Source organism: Phyllostomus discolor, chromosome 5 (genome assembly GCF_004126475.2).
Source record: "Phyllostomus discolor isolate MPI-MPIP mPhyDis1 chromosome 5, mPhyDis1.pri.v3, whole genome shotgun sequence".
NCBI lineage: Eukaryota > Metazoa > Chordata > Mammalia > Chiroptera > Phyllostomidae > Phyllostomus > Phyllostomus discolor.
This window is the reverse complement of record NC_040907.2, coordinates 68005575-68020562: the sequence shown is the minus strand read 5'-3', so window position 1 is coordinate 68020562 and position 14988 is coordinate 68005575. Positions and strand designations below refer to the sequence as shown.

The 14988-nt window shown below is 38.3% G+C and overlaps 1 protein-coding gene across 1 annotated transcript in view; it reads left to right on the top strand.

Moving 5' to 3' along the window:
* Window positions 1-6610, top strand: part of LOC114496240 (guanylate-binding protein 6-like) — a 58591-nt gene extending 51981 nt beyond the window's left edge. The window contains exon 11 of the mRNA XM_036026385.1: window positions 6560-6610. Coding sequence (XP_035882278.1) covers window positions 6560-6595 — 36 coding nt within the window. The 3' untranslated portion in view covers window positions 6596-6610. The remainder of the gene's footprint in view (window positions 1-6559) is intronic.
* The last annotated feature ends 8378 nt before the right edge of the window (window positions 6611-14988 follow it).

Sequence of the window (14988 nt, the reverse complement as noted above, 5' to 3'; positions counted from 1 at the left end):
TGCAGGTCCAGCTGCCCGCTATTTTAAAAACTAGTATTCAAGAGGCAGGTGCTGATGTAAAGTGGTTTTATTCAGGTGCCAGCAACCTGGAAGATGAGAGACTCTCATCTCAAAGCCCATCTCAGCATCTCAGGTATCCTGGCTAGTTTACATAGGGGAACTGTGGTAAGAAGGAACTAAGGAATTTCTGGTGAAGTGCAGTTTCTCAGTTCTGCTTTTGGGTGGTTACACTGTTACGTCCTATGTGCATTATCATGTAGTTTCACTGTTCTGTCCACCAGTTCACTGCCAATAAACCCTGGTTCTGATATGAGTCACTGACACCTACCCAGTTTCTTGTGGTCAGGGTCATTTTTTGGTTCAGCAGGAGCTGCAACTGCCAATTTCTATAAAATCCTTATAAGGAAACTTTAGTACATGAATCTTCTATGAGTTTGTTATACAGCCTATTCTATTACTATGATCTGATTAATAAATTATGTTTACTTCAATCACTGTCCAGTCTCTGTCAAAGTAGGGGCACAAGGGATTCAGATTATAAATGTCATTTTGTCCCAGGTAAAATTAACATGGATCTTGTATTTGTTTTCATATAAAAGTAAAGCTCATCTGAAGACAGGAACCATTGCATATTTTTATGGATATTTCCTCATAGTATGCTTAGTTACAAAATGTGCTAAAAGCCATCTTCTGGAAAAACAGAAGGTTGACACATGAAGGATTTTTTTTAGCAGTGAAAATTCTATCAACACTCCAAAGTTTGGAGGAAATAAATAGTTTGTTTTATAGACACCAGACTAAGGTCTCCAAGGTGATTTCAAGGCTGGCAGAACAACGGAAACTTGTCTTGTGACATTGGGTGGCACAGTCTCTCCACCTCTGTGAGGGTGTTAACACATCACCACTGGAGATTTTGAACTACTCCATCCAGCTGTGACTTCATGTGTTCAGAGGAAAAATGAATATTTTTTAGGAGAGATACCACACTGTAATGCACAGGTAGCCACTAAATGGTAGGGTTTAATGAAAAAGCCAGCTTTTCTATAGGAATATCTGTTTTAATCCTTTAAAGACACCCTGAATTGACGACCTAAATGAAGAAGGCTTCTGAAGTAGTTAATTTATTCACACATCTATTTGAACACTCAATAAGAAATACTTAGTTTCAATTATTTACATTTTTGCTAAATTCTCGTGCTCTACCTGCCATTGTTCTATATTTTCTGAAGAGGAAAAGGTAAAGGCCTTGTCCTCATGCAGCTTATACTTGATAGAGACATTATAAAAGAAATAAAAATAAGTAATATTATTTAGGGAGTAATAAATGCTGCAAAAAAATATTTCTTTTGTGGGTAGTGATTAAGGCTCAGAGTAGAAACCAATGGTCCTTTTCTAAATTAGCTTCAATCTAATTCTAATTATGTGGAAATATAATTGCTTGTTTGTTGAGGAAATATTCATTATTGAGTCTTAAGGATCACAAATGATAACATTTGAGCATGGCAAAACCCAGGGTGCATGGTGATTGCTAGGATAAATAAATAGATGAATAATAAGATAAATAAGTATAACATTTGTTTATGACTAGAGGGATACATATCTTTCTTATTACTCATAGACAAAAGAATAAAGACTTTTGCAGAGAGTGTTGTGTTCTTGGGAACCACGGAACCAGAACACAGACAAGGTCCTAGGTGGAAAGAGCACATTACTAGGCTGATGCAAGGCTCTCGGTAGCTGGGTTAGGGGAAGCAGGTACCATGGGCAAGCTCCCTCACAGAGTAGGGCTTGGGCTTTATAGCTCTGTACTCCAGAGTCCCAAAACACAGTTAATCCAAAAATTCCTGACCTTGTTAATACTCAGAATGATTTCTTATCTTAGGTTTGAGTGATTATCAGAGGTAAATAATCTTGTTAAAAATGATCTTTTTTGACATAAATTTTTCTCTGCCCCTTTTTTGAAAAAATTTCACTCCATGTTTCTTATCAAAAAGAAATTTTGAGTCAAGTCCATTTCCATCTCAGTATTTCAGATAAAAAAACAAAAGGTAACTTTTGTACATTAAAATTACTGCCTATCTTTGGGAGCTCCAAAATTTTAAACTGGAAACTATGTACCTTTTTAGCTCTTCATATCCTCTATAAGTGTAGAAAAAAAACTCAAGGAGAGTTTGGATAAACCTGGAGAAAGAAGTAGTCTTACTTGCCAGTGATTCTAACCAGGTTTTATACAAGTGACTCTGTGGAGCTTGACTTTACAGGGTCTGGTCATATGTACTTTTATGACAAAAAATGATGATGGTGAAGGTATTGGTGATGGAAACAGAGCCAGGCCTGCGCCTTGTAGTTGGTTTTGCATAATATATTGCTGGACCTGCTGTACTTGTTGATTTTATAAATTTCCACTCACTCATAAAATGCCTTCTGCCTCCATCTTCACTTGCCCGGGACCATCCACATTTTGAAATAAACACCTGCAAGACATGGAAAGGGTCCTCTGGGAAAAATAATCCAGCCCACAACCTGTTCTCAAAATTTGAGCTTCCAAAACTAGGTTTCAGGTTCAATCCTTGATAAGGGAGGATATACAGAAAGCAAATGATCAATGCTTTTTTCTCTCACATTGATGTTTTCTCTCTGTCTGTTTCTGTCTTCCTCCATCTATTTCTGCAATCCAACCAATGATCTCCCTTTCTTCCAACTGATGCCAGCCCCACCTCTCTCTGCCCTTTTCCTGAGATACTTTTCTCTGTCTCTAACGCCAGTTTCTGGGGTGGACATATTGCTGGCCTTTGCCTGATTGGCTCTAAGATCATTTTGTTCCCTTTCCTGCTGCTCGCTATTGCAGTGGGAATGGCAGCCACAGCACTGTATTCCACCTCTCTGGTTCAGCTGGCTGCCTGCAGGGACTAGCTAATGAAGCAGGCAATGGGTGAAAAGCACGAGTGGGAGGAAATGACAATTTTGGGTTCCTCTACCTCTTTTGTGCCTCAGGTGGTATCTGGGAGGAAACTCATTTCCTGCACTGCTCCAACTTTAGAATATAGGCTCTGTTTGACATCAATATGTGCAATGAGACCTAGTCTTTTGGGATTTTATATCATAGCTTTATGACTTGTCCCTCCAGCCTGAGATTGTTGCTTCTCCAGTGGATTGAAGCCACTGGATTGCTTCATGAGCCCTGCTTCTGTCTCAGCTCCTCCATCAACTGTACAAATGCACTATGTTTTAACAAACTGAAGTGGCTTCTGTTTCCATGACTGCAACATGACTGATACATCAACACTGGAAAGTTCTACTTAACAGCTCCTTTTTTGGAAGTGGAGTTTCTTCACTCAGCAGTGTTATTCTATGACTACAATTTTTATTCCACTTGTTCTTGCTGGACTGAATATGTCCACTCTTGGTCCAGTTGATTGTTCAAGGAAAATGTCCCTGAACAAAAGGTAATCATGTTGTCTCTAAAAATTGATACTTTTATTTCTTCCTTCCAACTGTTCATACCTTTTACTTCCTTTTCTTATACTGTGTTAGGTAGGACTTCCAGTACACCATTGAATAGAAATGGTGAGAAATGTTTTGCTTTGTTCTGGTCTCTTTTTTTTTGCCATTTTTCCTTTTCTTTTTGTATTGTTGTTCAAATGCAGTTATCTCCATTTCTCCCCACTCCTCCCCGTGCCCCATGCATCTCCACCTCCCACCCTCGTTCCTATCCCCTTTTTTAGCTTTGTCCATGTGTCCTTTATACATGTTCTTTGGTGGCCTTCCCCCAACCCTACATTACCTCCTTCCCCTCCCCTCTGGTTACTGTCAGTTTCTTTTTTATTTCAGTGTCTTTTGTTATATTTTGCTTGCTTGTTTGTTTTGTTGATTAGGTTCCACTTATAGGTGAGATCATATGGTATTTGTCTTTCACTGCCTGGCTTACTTCACTTAGCATAATGCTCTCCAGTTCCATCCTTGCTGTCACAAAGGGTAGGAGCACCTTCTTTCTTTCTGCTGCATAGTATTCCATTGTGTAAATGTACCATAGTTTTTTGATCCATTCATCTACTGACAGACATTTAGGTTGCTTCCCGCACTTGGCTATTGTAAATTGTGCTGCTAGGGACATTGTGTGCATAGGTTCTTTGGAATTGGTGTTTCAGGATTTTTAGAGTATAATCTCAGCAATGGAATTGCCAGGTGAAAAGGCAGTTCCATTTTTAGTTTTCTGAGGAAATTCCACACTGTTTTCCACAGTGGCTGCAACCAGCCTGCATTTCCACCAAGCATGTACTAGGGAGAACATATTTGCCAATAATACATCAGACAAAGGTTTAATCTCCAAAATACAAAACAAATTTGTATAACTCAGCACCAGGAAGATAAACAATCCAGTTAAAAAATGGGCAACAGACCTGAAAAGACACTTTTCCAAGGAGGACATACAGATGGCCCATAGACACATAAAAAATGCTCAGCATCACTAGCTATCAGAGAGATATAAATTAGAACCACCATGACATATCATTTCACACCTGACAAAATAAAAACCATTAATCAATCAACAAATAACAAGTGCTGGCAAAGATGTAGAGAAAAGAGTTCCCTGTTGGTAGGAATGCAGACAGGTGCAGCCAGTGTGGAAAACATTATGGAGTTTCCTCAAAAAACTAAACATGGAGCTGCCTTTTGGCCCAGCAATTCCACCACTGGGATTATACCCTAATATCCTGAAACACCAATTCAAAAGAAATTATTCACCCCTATGTTCATAGCAGTGCTATTTACGATAGCCAAGTGTTGGAAACAGCTTAAGTGCCCATCCTTAAATGAATGGATTGAGAAACAGTGGTACATCTACACAAAGGAATACTACACAGCAGAAAGAAAGAATAAATTCCTATCTTTTGTGACAGTGTGAATGGAACTGGAGGTCCGTATGCTAAGTGAAATAGGCCAGTTGGTGAAAGGCAGATACCATATGATCTCACTTATAAGAGGATATAATGAACACAACAAACTAATAAGCAAAAAGACACCAGAGGCATAGAATCATGGAATAGACTGACAGTGGTAAGAGGGGAGGAAGGAGGAGGGGACTGTTTGAAAGAAGGTGAAGTGATTAGTCAAAGAACATAGATGAAGGACCCATGGAAACTGACTACAGTGTGGGGAGTGGGAGGTGGGTGGGTGGAGAAGGGTCGAAGATGGAAAATGACACAACTATAATAGCATAAACAATGAAACAAAAAAATAAACTCATAAAATTCTCTTAAAAAACAAACAAAAAATCCCGCCCCAAATAAATAGGATATGTATATATGTAGAAGTAAATTTATTTAAAGGAATTGGCTCACATAATTACCGAGTTTATCAAGTTCAAAACTGACAAGGTGGACCAGCAGGCCCAGGAGAGTTGATGTTCCAGTTTTAGTCTGAAGGCCAAGAAGAGCCAATGTTGCAGGTGAAGTTCGAAGTCTACTGGAGACTTTAGTATATGGGTACCTAATTATTTACAAATAAATACATCCTTATAACTCCCACCCAGATCAAACTATAAAACATTACTTGAATTCTAGTAATGTTTTTATTTCTGATTACTCAAGGTTAACCACTACTCTGACTTCTATTAGCAAGCCAAGTTTAATGCATTTCTGAACTTCATATAACACATATTCATGTACTGATTTCTGACTGTTCTCTTTCTTTGTTCCACAAATCATTTCTCAACTTCAGCACTCTTGACATTTTGGGCTGGGAAATTCTTTGTTGTGGAAGCTGTCCTGGACAATGTAGGATGTTTTACAGCAGTTCTGGCCTCTAAGCATTGGATGCCAGTAGCACCTGTTCTGTTAACCAACCCAGTTGTGACAACCAAATATGTTTCCCGACATTGTTAAATGTCACTTGAGGGCAAAATCACCACTTTTAGGAGTTACTGAGCTGGAGTAATTAAAACCATCTCTATTTAATCACATCCCAGCCTAATAGTAGGTGTTCCAGGATCTAAACTGACATAAGGGCTGAGAAAAGGATGGAAGAAGGGGCCACTTAACAGTGCCTAAGGAACAATGTTTTCCTTAACTCAAAACATGGTTACTTGCCTGATTCTTTCGGGAGGAGATAAAAGTAATATTATCCAAACCACTGACCCATTTGCACTTCATTAATCTTGAGGGTTTTTTGTTGTCATTGTTATGCTTTATTAATGAGTAAGAAAGCATGTGTTTATTGAATTTTTTCAATTTTTAAAAAAAATTTAATTCAAAGTTATATTAAGTAAATCATTGAACTCAGAATAAAATCCAAACTCTCGATATTAATACAAAGCAAATTTAAGCCAAATCTTTAAACTTCTTTGGTTTTGCATAATACATTTATCATTTAAGGACAGTGGTTTCATTTGAGTGACAGAACCATCAAAAGCAAACCTAACATAGATGGTGATGGTCTTGATAATAGTGATGGTGATGACAAGAACGATGACAGGAACAAATACAGTATCAGCAAGAGCTTGCCTTCATCAATTCATGTTTCATATATCATCTATGGATTCTTGATATTTTTTTACAAGGTTTCAACGCAGAAAGAAAAACTCAAATGTGGCTGACATCAAATGGGTACTTTTAAATGTGACTGGATTTAATCACTCGGTAAATATGTATTGATCACTGATCATGGCCTGGACACTGGGGAAGGCACTGGGAAGGCATTAAGGATTTGCACAACAGCCATGGTCTCTATGCTCAATCATTTTTTTTTCAGTTCACAAAGACACTGAAACAAGTTATACAAGCAAATTTAATAATTTAACATTTGAATGCCTAATAAGCTAAGAGTTAAGATAGATTTTCAGTGAACACAGTTAGGAAAAAATAGGGACAAGAATTAAAGGCAGAAAGAGAGTGTGTGTACAACACTCTGGACTGGTGGGGAGCTGGGTGGGTTTTGGTATCTGAATGAAGGAAGGTGCATGTGCTGAAGCTGACATAATGTGGTGAGAAGGGCAGGCAGGAGCTAGACTGTGTAGGATCTTGCAGCCATGGTATGGAGAATACAGCTTTAAAGGCATTAGGACTTTGAGTAGAAAAATAAGTGACAGTTGGTTTTAATAAACTCATAGTGACTACTGTGTGACCATGAATTAGGACAGCCAAAACTGATTATTCTGGGCCATGCCATCTGACCTCAAAGTAGGTCAACCAGCTGCTTCTTAAAATTAGCAGTGTGTTTGTTAAAGATTTAAAATGCTAAAAATAAATAAATAAAATGCTAAATGCCATATATTTGCTCTAGAAAATGACTTTGAGAGGTGCTGGAACCCTTATTTATGATATTTCTCCTCTTGTTCCCTTCAATTTTTGCACCATTGCAGCCATTTTCCCCTTCAGCTTTACTAAGATAGAATTTATATATATACATATATATATATATATATATGGTATATGTATATATAACACTCTACACATTTAAGATAAACAGTTACTAGATTTTAAAATGATTTAGTCTAAAGGTTTTCCAGCCAGAAAAATAGCCTCTGTGTTATTCAAGGCCACTGGAATGGCATTTTTCCTGGACACACAACTCAGATGAAACTGAAAGCAGTGAAAAGCTATCTTTATCACAGACTTATTTCCAGGAAATCAGCTGCCTTACTGTAGGAGCAACCCAAGAGCCTGGTTCTGACTATCTAAATCCATAGCAGAATGCATAAAAAGGGTCCAGGCAATTAAACCACTGTCCTGAATGTGCTCTGCACACCCTCTTTGGGCACCTTCCACTGGGAGCCTCTTGTATTTCATGGGCCAAAAACAGTCATGGATTGTGCAACTGCTGTTTGGAAACCTCACTGAAACCCCAGAGTGCTGTTCGTAAAACTGGAATTCAAATGGAGCTTCATGCCTCTGTCTTCCTGTAGTGCATTTTCCCACAGAGTTTCCCAAAGGAAAGTGTCTGGGCACTAGTTGAAGTCTTAAGTTGTTCACACACAGCCTTCTTTCTTATAGAGGAATAGATATTGGGGTAACATATTATAAAAAGGTAAAAGAAAGTTTTATTATTTTAACATTTGACCCCCCTCCCAGTTCTTGATAAGAAAATGTGTGTAAAAATTCATTGATATGCCTATTGGAACAGAGGGGAGACTACAAGGATGTGTCAGTAGAAACCTCAGCAATAAAAATAAAAGGGTGTTCAGTTGCTTTGTTATAGGAAGTTTAATTACTCCTAAAGTCAAGGTAGTGACTCAAGGACAGATTAGAATAGGGAGAGAAGGGTGGGGTCAGCAAGGTAGGAGGGGCTGGGCTGCTGTGGATTGAAGAACTCATGGTTCCCATCAAATCTGTGATGAGCAAAGAAATCTTAGGGGAAAATATGTGTTCCCCCCTTTTCAGGAAAATCTATTACATTCATATAAGCTTTTTGGATAGTTTTCCATTTGACATTGAGGTTATAGGAGGTGATACATGCAGCTCTATCTCTGATTAGATTGTTATCCTGAAGGTGAGGTCACTTCTTCAAAAGTCATGCTTCAAGACATCAGACAATGACACAGCATGGTCTCAACTGGTCATTGAAACCACCCAAATGTCACAGAAAATAATGGGAATCACTCCTTGATCTGCTTTCCCCTTTGGGGTGCTGTGTAATTTGAGGCAGTGTGTTTGAATTAGAGAAGTAGAATTATTCCAATAAATGACCTAAGCAGAATAAAGGAGTCCATTGTGAAGTAGCAATTAAGATCTTTGAGAATGGATTCCTAGGGAAGGGAATGGAGGTTCAGTCCATATTCTTGGACTGTTCTAAGTTCTTTACTATGTCTCATGGGTTACAGACTGGGTTCCCAGCTTGAGATCGGCTCTGAGATAAGTACTGGAGAATAAACTACAGATTATGTGCTACCAAAAACTAAGTATGATCCTAGAGATGTTGAAAAAATGAAAGCAATCTACGTGTGTTTCATTGGACAAATGCAAATGTTATATTTTTATTTGTAATGTGGCTATTCAAGAATACACATACACACATTGAAACATTTACTTCTTTTAATATCTAAAGAATACTCTCAGGATATTCTTCAGATTTATATAAATATCAAAACTTCAGTTTAAACTTAAGATTGTGTTCAAAACTTACATTTTTTTCTCTATTATTTAGTTGTATATGTGCATATTGGGTTGTCCAAAAAGTCTGTATGGGTTTTCTGTAAAATAAAAGGCATTTTTATTTTCATCAACAACTTGAATGATTTGCATATTTTGAGTTTGTCAGCTATCTCCCCTGTGTTATAACATTTATTATTCTCAATTAATGTCTTGATTTGATTGCTATCAACTTCAACTGGTCTACCCAATCATGGAGCCTCATCCAGTGAGAAATCTCCAGCACAAAACTTCAAACTACTTTTGACATATATGATCAGTCACAACACCTTCTCCATAGACTGCACAAACCTTTTTTTGTGTTTCTGTTGAATTTTTACCTTTTTAGAAAAATCAAAGCATAATATGCAGAAAATGTTGCTTATTTTCTTTCACTGTCAATATTTACATGGCTACTCAAAAATTTGCCAATTTTGATGTTTTTTCAGATGCACAATGATTTGCTAGCTGTCACAATACAATCTAACAGAATTGTTCTGAATGAGGTTAAAGACAACTAAATGTAACTAGAGCCGTCTTACAGGAAAAACCAAAGAAAACTTTTGGTCAACCCAAAAGTACAGCTGAAATAGTGAGTGAACAAATGAGTGAATGAAGAGTAGATTTCTAAATCCCTCTTTGCAGTATGCTTTCTAGTTTATCTATGTGACTGTTTCATGGGCTTTGCACTGATTGTGTTTCTGAGTGGCACTGTTGCCCACTACAGCGTGAGCACTATCAGCCTTCACACTCTGAAGTAGATAAAGGAACTAAACCATCATGCTTTACTTAGTCAAGAGAAATGGTAACTAAGACTATTTCTCTTTCCTGTGACTCAAAATCCTGGCTGGAGATAAGATGATAGAAAGCCAATGGGAATGTTTATAAACTGGTTTCTAAGGAAAATCCAGAAATTGTTTTGTCAGATGTTTCTCCTTCCTCAGATAAGATTGCATCTATATGGCTAAACTAAAGAGAGCTAATCAGGGCAAAATCTTCCCTTAGACCTGGTAAAATAGAAGACTGTACTAAGTTTATGAATTTCTTTGTAGGCTTTGTTTGGACTGTATGGGATTTCATACTGAAAATGGAGATAGAGGAACACCACAGGACCGAATATGTAAGTACCTAAATGATGCCTTGACTAAATTGAGGCATCAGAACATGGCCTGGTTGGTGGACTTTTCAGCAGAAGGGTGGATTCAGCACTTAATGTCAATTTTCATTTGAGTTGGGTTGATGTTCATGCTAATGGTGATTGTTAGCTGTTGAAAAGTAATTGGTAATTCCTTTTAATGGGCTATTGTCACCTGAAAAACTCTAGAAACTACAGTTTAAGCTCACTAAGGAAACAGGCTCTAAGTTGGATCAAATGATATTAGACCAATTTGTACCATGAACAAATATATGGGTTACAATCAGTGCTATTATTTCCCAAGGCTAATATACTTGTCTTCTTTTCCAAATGTTCCTTTTGCTCCATATTGAGAAAAACAGCTAATCAATTGGAAGTTGCTAAGTGAAAAGTCACAATGAAAAGAAAAGACCTAATTAAAAAAACAACATATATTACTAGTGCCTAAATAATTACATACTTCAGACAAAGATTATTTGTATTTTAAAAGGTCAAGAACAAAATACTGACGTGCCCTCCTGACAACCCATGGTCATCAGCAGCAGTTCAATGCTGACAACAATTCCCAATGTGGGGTGCAGTGAAGAAGGAAACATTATTGAGTGCAAAACAGCTCAGTTGTGATACAGTATGACCGGGAGAAAAACACTGCTGTAGAACAGCCCTGGGGCCAAACGCCTCTTCTGTTAGCTCTACTCTGCTTCTCAATGTTCTGCCTCGCGATGGTCTGCTTTGCAGTGTGCTGGCCTGAGCCCCACTTCGCGGTTGTATGCTTTCACTCTTCTACTCTCTGAGTTGGACTGTTTAAGTCTGCTCTGCCGACATTTTTAGTGTTTCAGCTCAGACGGGGAGACAGCCTCCATTCTTCACTGGAAAGGCAAAGTGCGCTTTCAGTCAAAGGGAAGTGGTTTTACGTAGATAGGAATCCCCACCCCTGATCCCTGACTCGTCCATCCTCAGGCAAATGAAAGCTCCAAATTCTCACAGTTTGATTGGTACAAAAGGCACTATCCTGATTGGACAGAATAGGACCACCCCAGTTGCTTAGAGCTGCAAAGCTCTGATTGGATGGGGAAAGTCTCAAACCTATTGATTGAAATAGGATTCCAGGAAACCTTTGGAAGGGCTGCCTCAGACATCAGAAACACAGTACAAACAGGCAGTTCAGCCCAGGCTTCTGTAAGAAGTGCAGTTTGCGTGAGAGGCCCCTGTATGGAAATCGATGCCAGGCTTTATTTTTCTTAATTTGAGCCCAGTTAGGTACCAGGAGCCCTTCTTTGACTTGTCTTTTTTGTTGTTGTTGTTAAATAACAACTTCTTCTGTAGTGACATGGACAATAGTGGCTGAACAGTTTTAATCAAACTCTTTGTATTGCCAAAAGTTGAGGAATGGCAAATTCCAACATTTTGTGGTTCACATTATATTCGCACTTATTCAGCACTGGAAAACCCTAATTTATTTTTGTTTTTGTTTTTCCCCTTTTTTAAATTTTTATTTTTTTTATTGTTGTTCAAGTACATTTGTCTCCATTTTCTCCCTTCCACTCTCACCACCCCAGTCATCCCCTCTTCCCAGCCTCAAACCCACCCTGTTTGGCTTTGGCCTCGTATCCTTTATACATGTTCCTTGACACCCCTCCCCCCTTTTTCCCCCATTACCCTTCCTACATCCCCTCTGGCTACTGTCAATTTATTCTCAATTTCATTGTCTGTGGTTATATTTTGCTTGCTTGTTTGTTTTGTTGATCAGGTTCTGCTTATAGGTGAGATCTGCTTATGGTGTTTGTCTTTCATCTCCTGGCTTATTTCACTTAGCATAATGCTCTCAAGATCCATCCATGCTGTCGCAGAGCTCCTTTCTTTCTCCCTTGTAGTATTCCATCATATAAATGTGCCACAGTTTTTTGATCCACTCATTTACCAATTCAAAGGAACCTATGCACCCCAATGTTCATAGCCACACAATTTATAAATGAATTAATGTATTTAATATGATTCAATAAATATGGGAAAAAGTACTTTTTGTAAGTACAGACACTTATTTAAAACTAGATATGTAAAAACTAAAAGCAAGAATATTCAGTGCAATTTTGAAATAAAGGTGATATATGTGTGGGGACTCAACACTAATCCTGTGATAAAATATTTCAAAAATTAGCACAATGGTACTGACACCTAAATATTTAAATGGCAATAAAAGAGACCTGAAAGTTAAAAAAGACCCAACTTCATAGGGAAATTTAGAAGATGATGGATTTGCTGTTTTGTATTAGTGAAGAATTATGGAACATTTTAGTGTTTGGACTACAGGTTGTCATATGAAAAACTGCAGAGTTAGAGACTCTCTTATACCCTTTAGCAAAATAAATTTCTTACAGATCAAGGTGAAACATGAAAAACTGAACTAAAAACTTAGATAAGGTAGTTGAATTAAAAAAAAGTTTTGTATAAAGAGGCCACTTTTAAGTGTGATATGAAAAAAGACATAAAATAAAAGATTTAATAAATTCACCTACAGGAAATAGTAAAATTATTTCAAAATACATAAATAAAACCGAAAGACAAATGGCAAGTTAAGAAAACATTGGCCATTTCTATCAGACAGAGAGATAACTTCTTTACACTATAAGGAGCCCTTTGTATATCAGTGAGGAAAAGAGCAACGACCACATTAAAAAAATGGGCAAAAATAGTAGATGAAAATAAATATGTTGATTTGCACTTACTGATAATAAGGAGATGTATGAGTTAAAACTATTGGTTACCTGTTTTACTTCTAAAGTTAGAAAAAGATAACACTTTTCTTGGGACAATAAGTTGGCAAGGTTTTGGAGAATCTTTACTATTTCCAAGTGACAGTGCAAATTGTTACAATTATATACCAAAAATTCAAATGCACCTAAACCTCTGGCCCAGCAAGTCCACATTTGTCCTACAGGAAAATGACATATGTACTAGGATGTTAGTTGCAGTGTTGTTAGAATTGCAAAAGGTTGAAACAACTCTTTCAGGTTTTAGTAATGTAGACCATGAGATATATGTATAAAGAAATACTCCAAAGTCACTAACATAAAGATGGAAATGTTGTTTTTACTAATATTGCTACCAGGGAAACCTGAGTTAGGAGCTCCCCCTCCTCGGTTCTTGTCCCACTTGCAAGAGATGGAGTCATACAAAAGACAACAGGTATAGTGGAAGCAACATGGCAAGTTTATTTATGAAACACACTTGAGCATGAAGCTGCAAGTGGGCACCCAGCTAGTCTGAGAGCCCTGACTATTGAGATTTTAGGGGTTTTATACATGTGGCCAGCTTCTAGGTTCCCCCTCCTCCTCCTTTCTCCAGACACTGGAATTAATACACAGTTTCAAAGGCTTTCTTTCCCAGATAGTAGAAACAATACACACAGAATTTCAAGGGCTCTCCTCCTCCTGTGCTATCAGACTTTTTCTCGGGATTTTGGACACCTGGCAATCTTATTTGACCAGTCTTGGGACTGCTGAGTTAATCAATGAGACCTGTCTCGCCCCCCCACTCCCGCCCCCAAACGCTTTGATTTGCTATTTATTGTGCATAACAATATGAGAAAACCTCCAAGATTTATCATAAAGTAAAAAAAAGATGTTGAAACTATATAATTTGAATATAACATGGACAAAATAATTGTCCTAGTTTCAACTTCATATTTTCATGAAACTTTGCCTCTTTATTTGCTCACCAGGATAATAAAACATCTTTATTCTTTTTCTTTTTTTTCTTCCTTTTTTTTGTTTTTGACTCTGCAATTCTACTAAATGTTTAGCTTTTGTCCAAGCCACTGGGGCCAATAAAACTGTTCATTCTGAGCGTCCTTTCCTATCTGACCTACCTCAGTACCAATAACATAAATATGCCCAGTTGGGCCCTAATGGGTGACAGAGGTTTAGATGTAGTAGTGCTTATTAAATACTTCTCTAACAGATAAATGACCAATTGATATGCAATAGTCAGAAAAATTATTTTCTTTATCAAAATGGAAAATATTTTATCATATATATGTACTTCTGTTATAGGGTGCAGCCAAGAGGAGGGCCCCAAAAAGGGATTTGGCATGGGGTCCAGAACTCAAGGAGTCTAGGAAATATTAAAAAGACATATAAGATGTCCTCACCAACCACCCCCCCCAACAGGTGTGGGTTGGGGGAAGGGACAAATGGAGCAGGGGCACTGAGAGCAACAGCTTTGCAGCTAACCTCTGGTGTGGTCATTTAACATATCTATAACCTGTAACTGGTTGCATAGATATGTTAAATAGCTGTGGTCATGCTCAGAGCCATGGGAATGGAAGTAACTTCCCCCCAAGACTTAACTGGGGGGCAGGTCTCCCAAGTTACAGCTCCTGTGTGGGAGTTTGGAGAAGATTGGCTCCATGACATGGGGCCACACCTGCCCAGACTCACAACGGCAGCCCAGTAAAGCTGGAAGGATATGAGAGTGCTGGCAAGTGTAGCCAATTGTGGGAGGAGTCGGAAATGGGGCTGCAGAAGAAGACTGGTGTGGGGATTTATACCAGATGCGGCAGGCCATTGGAGGGAGAACTGCGCAGTTTTGGCAGAGTGGAGACTCCCTCGGCCATTGCGTAGAGAGGACCACGCAGCTGTGGCATTGCAGAGAACCATGTGGCTGTGGCAACAGAAGGGAGAACCACACAGCTTTGTCAGAGTGGGGATCCCTGCAGCTTTAGAAGGG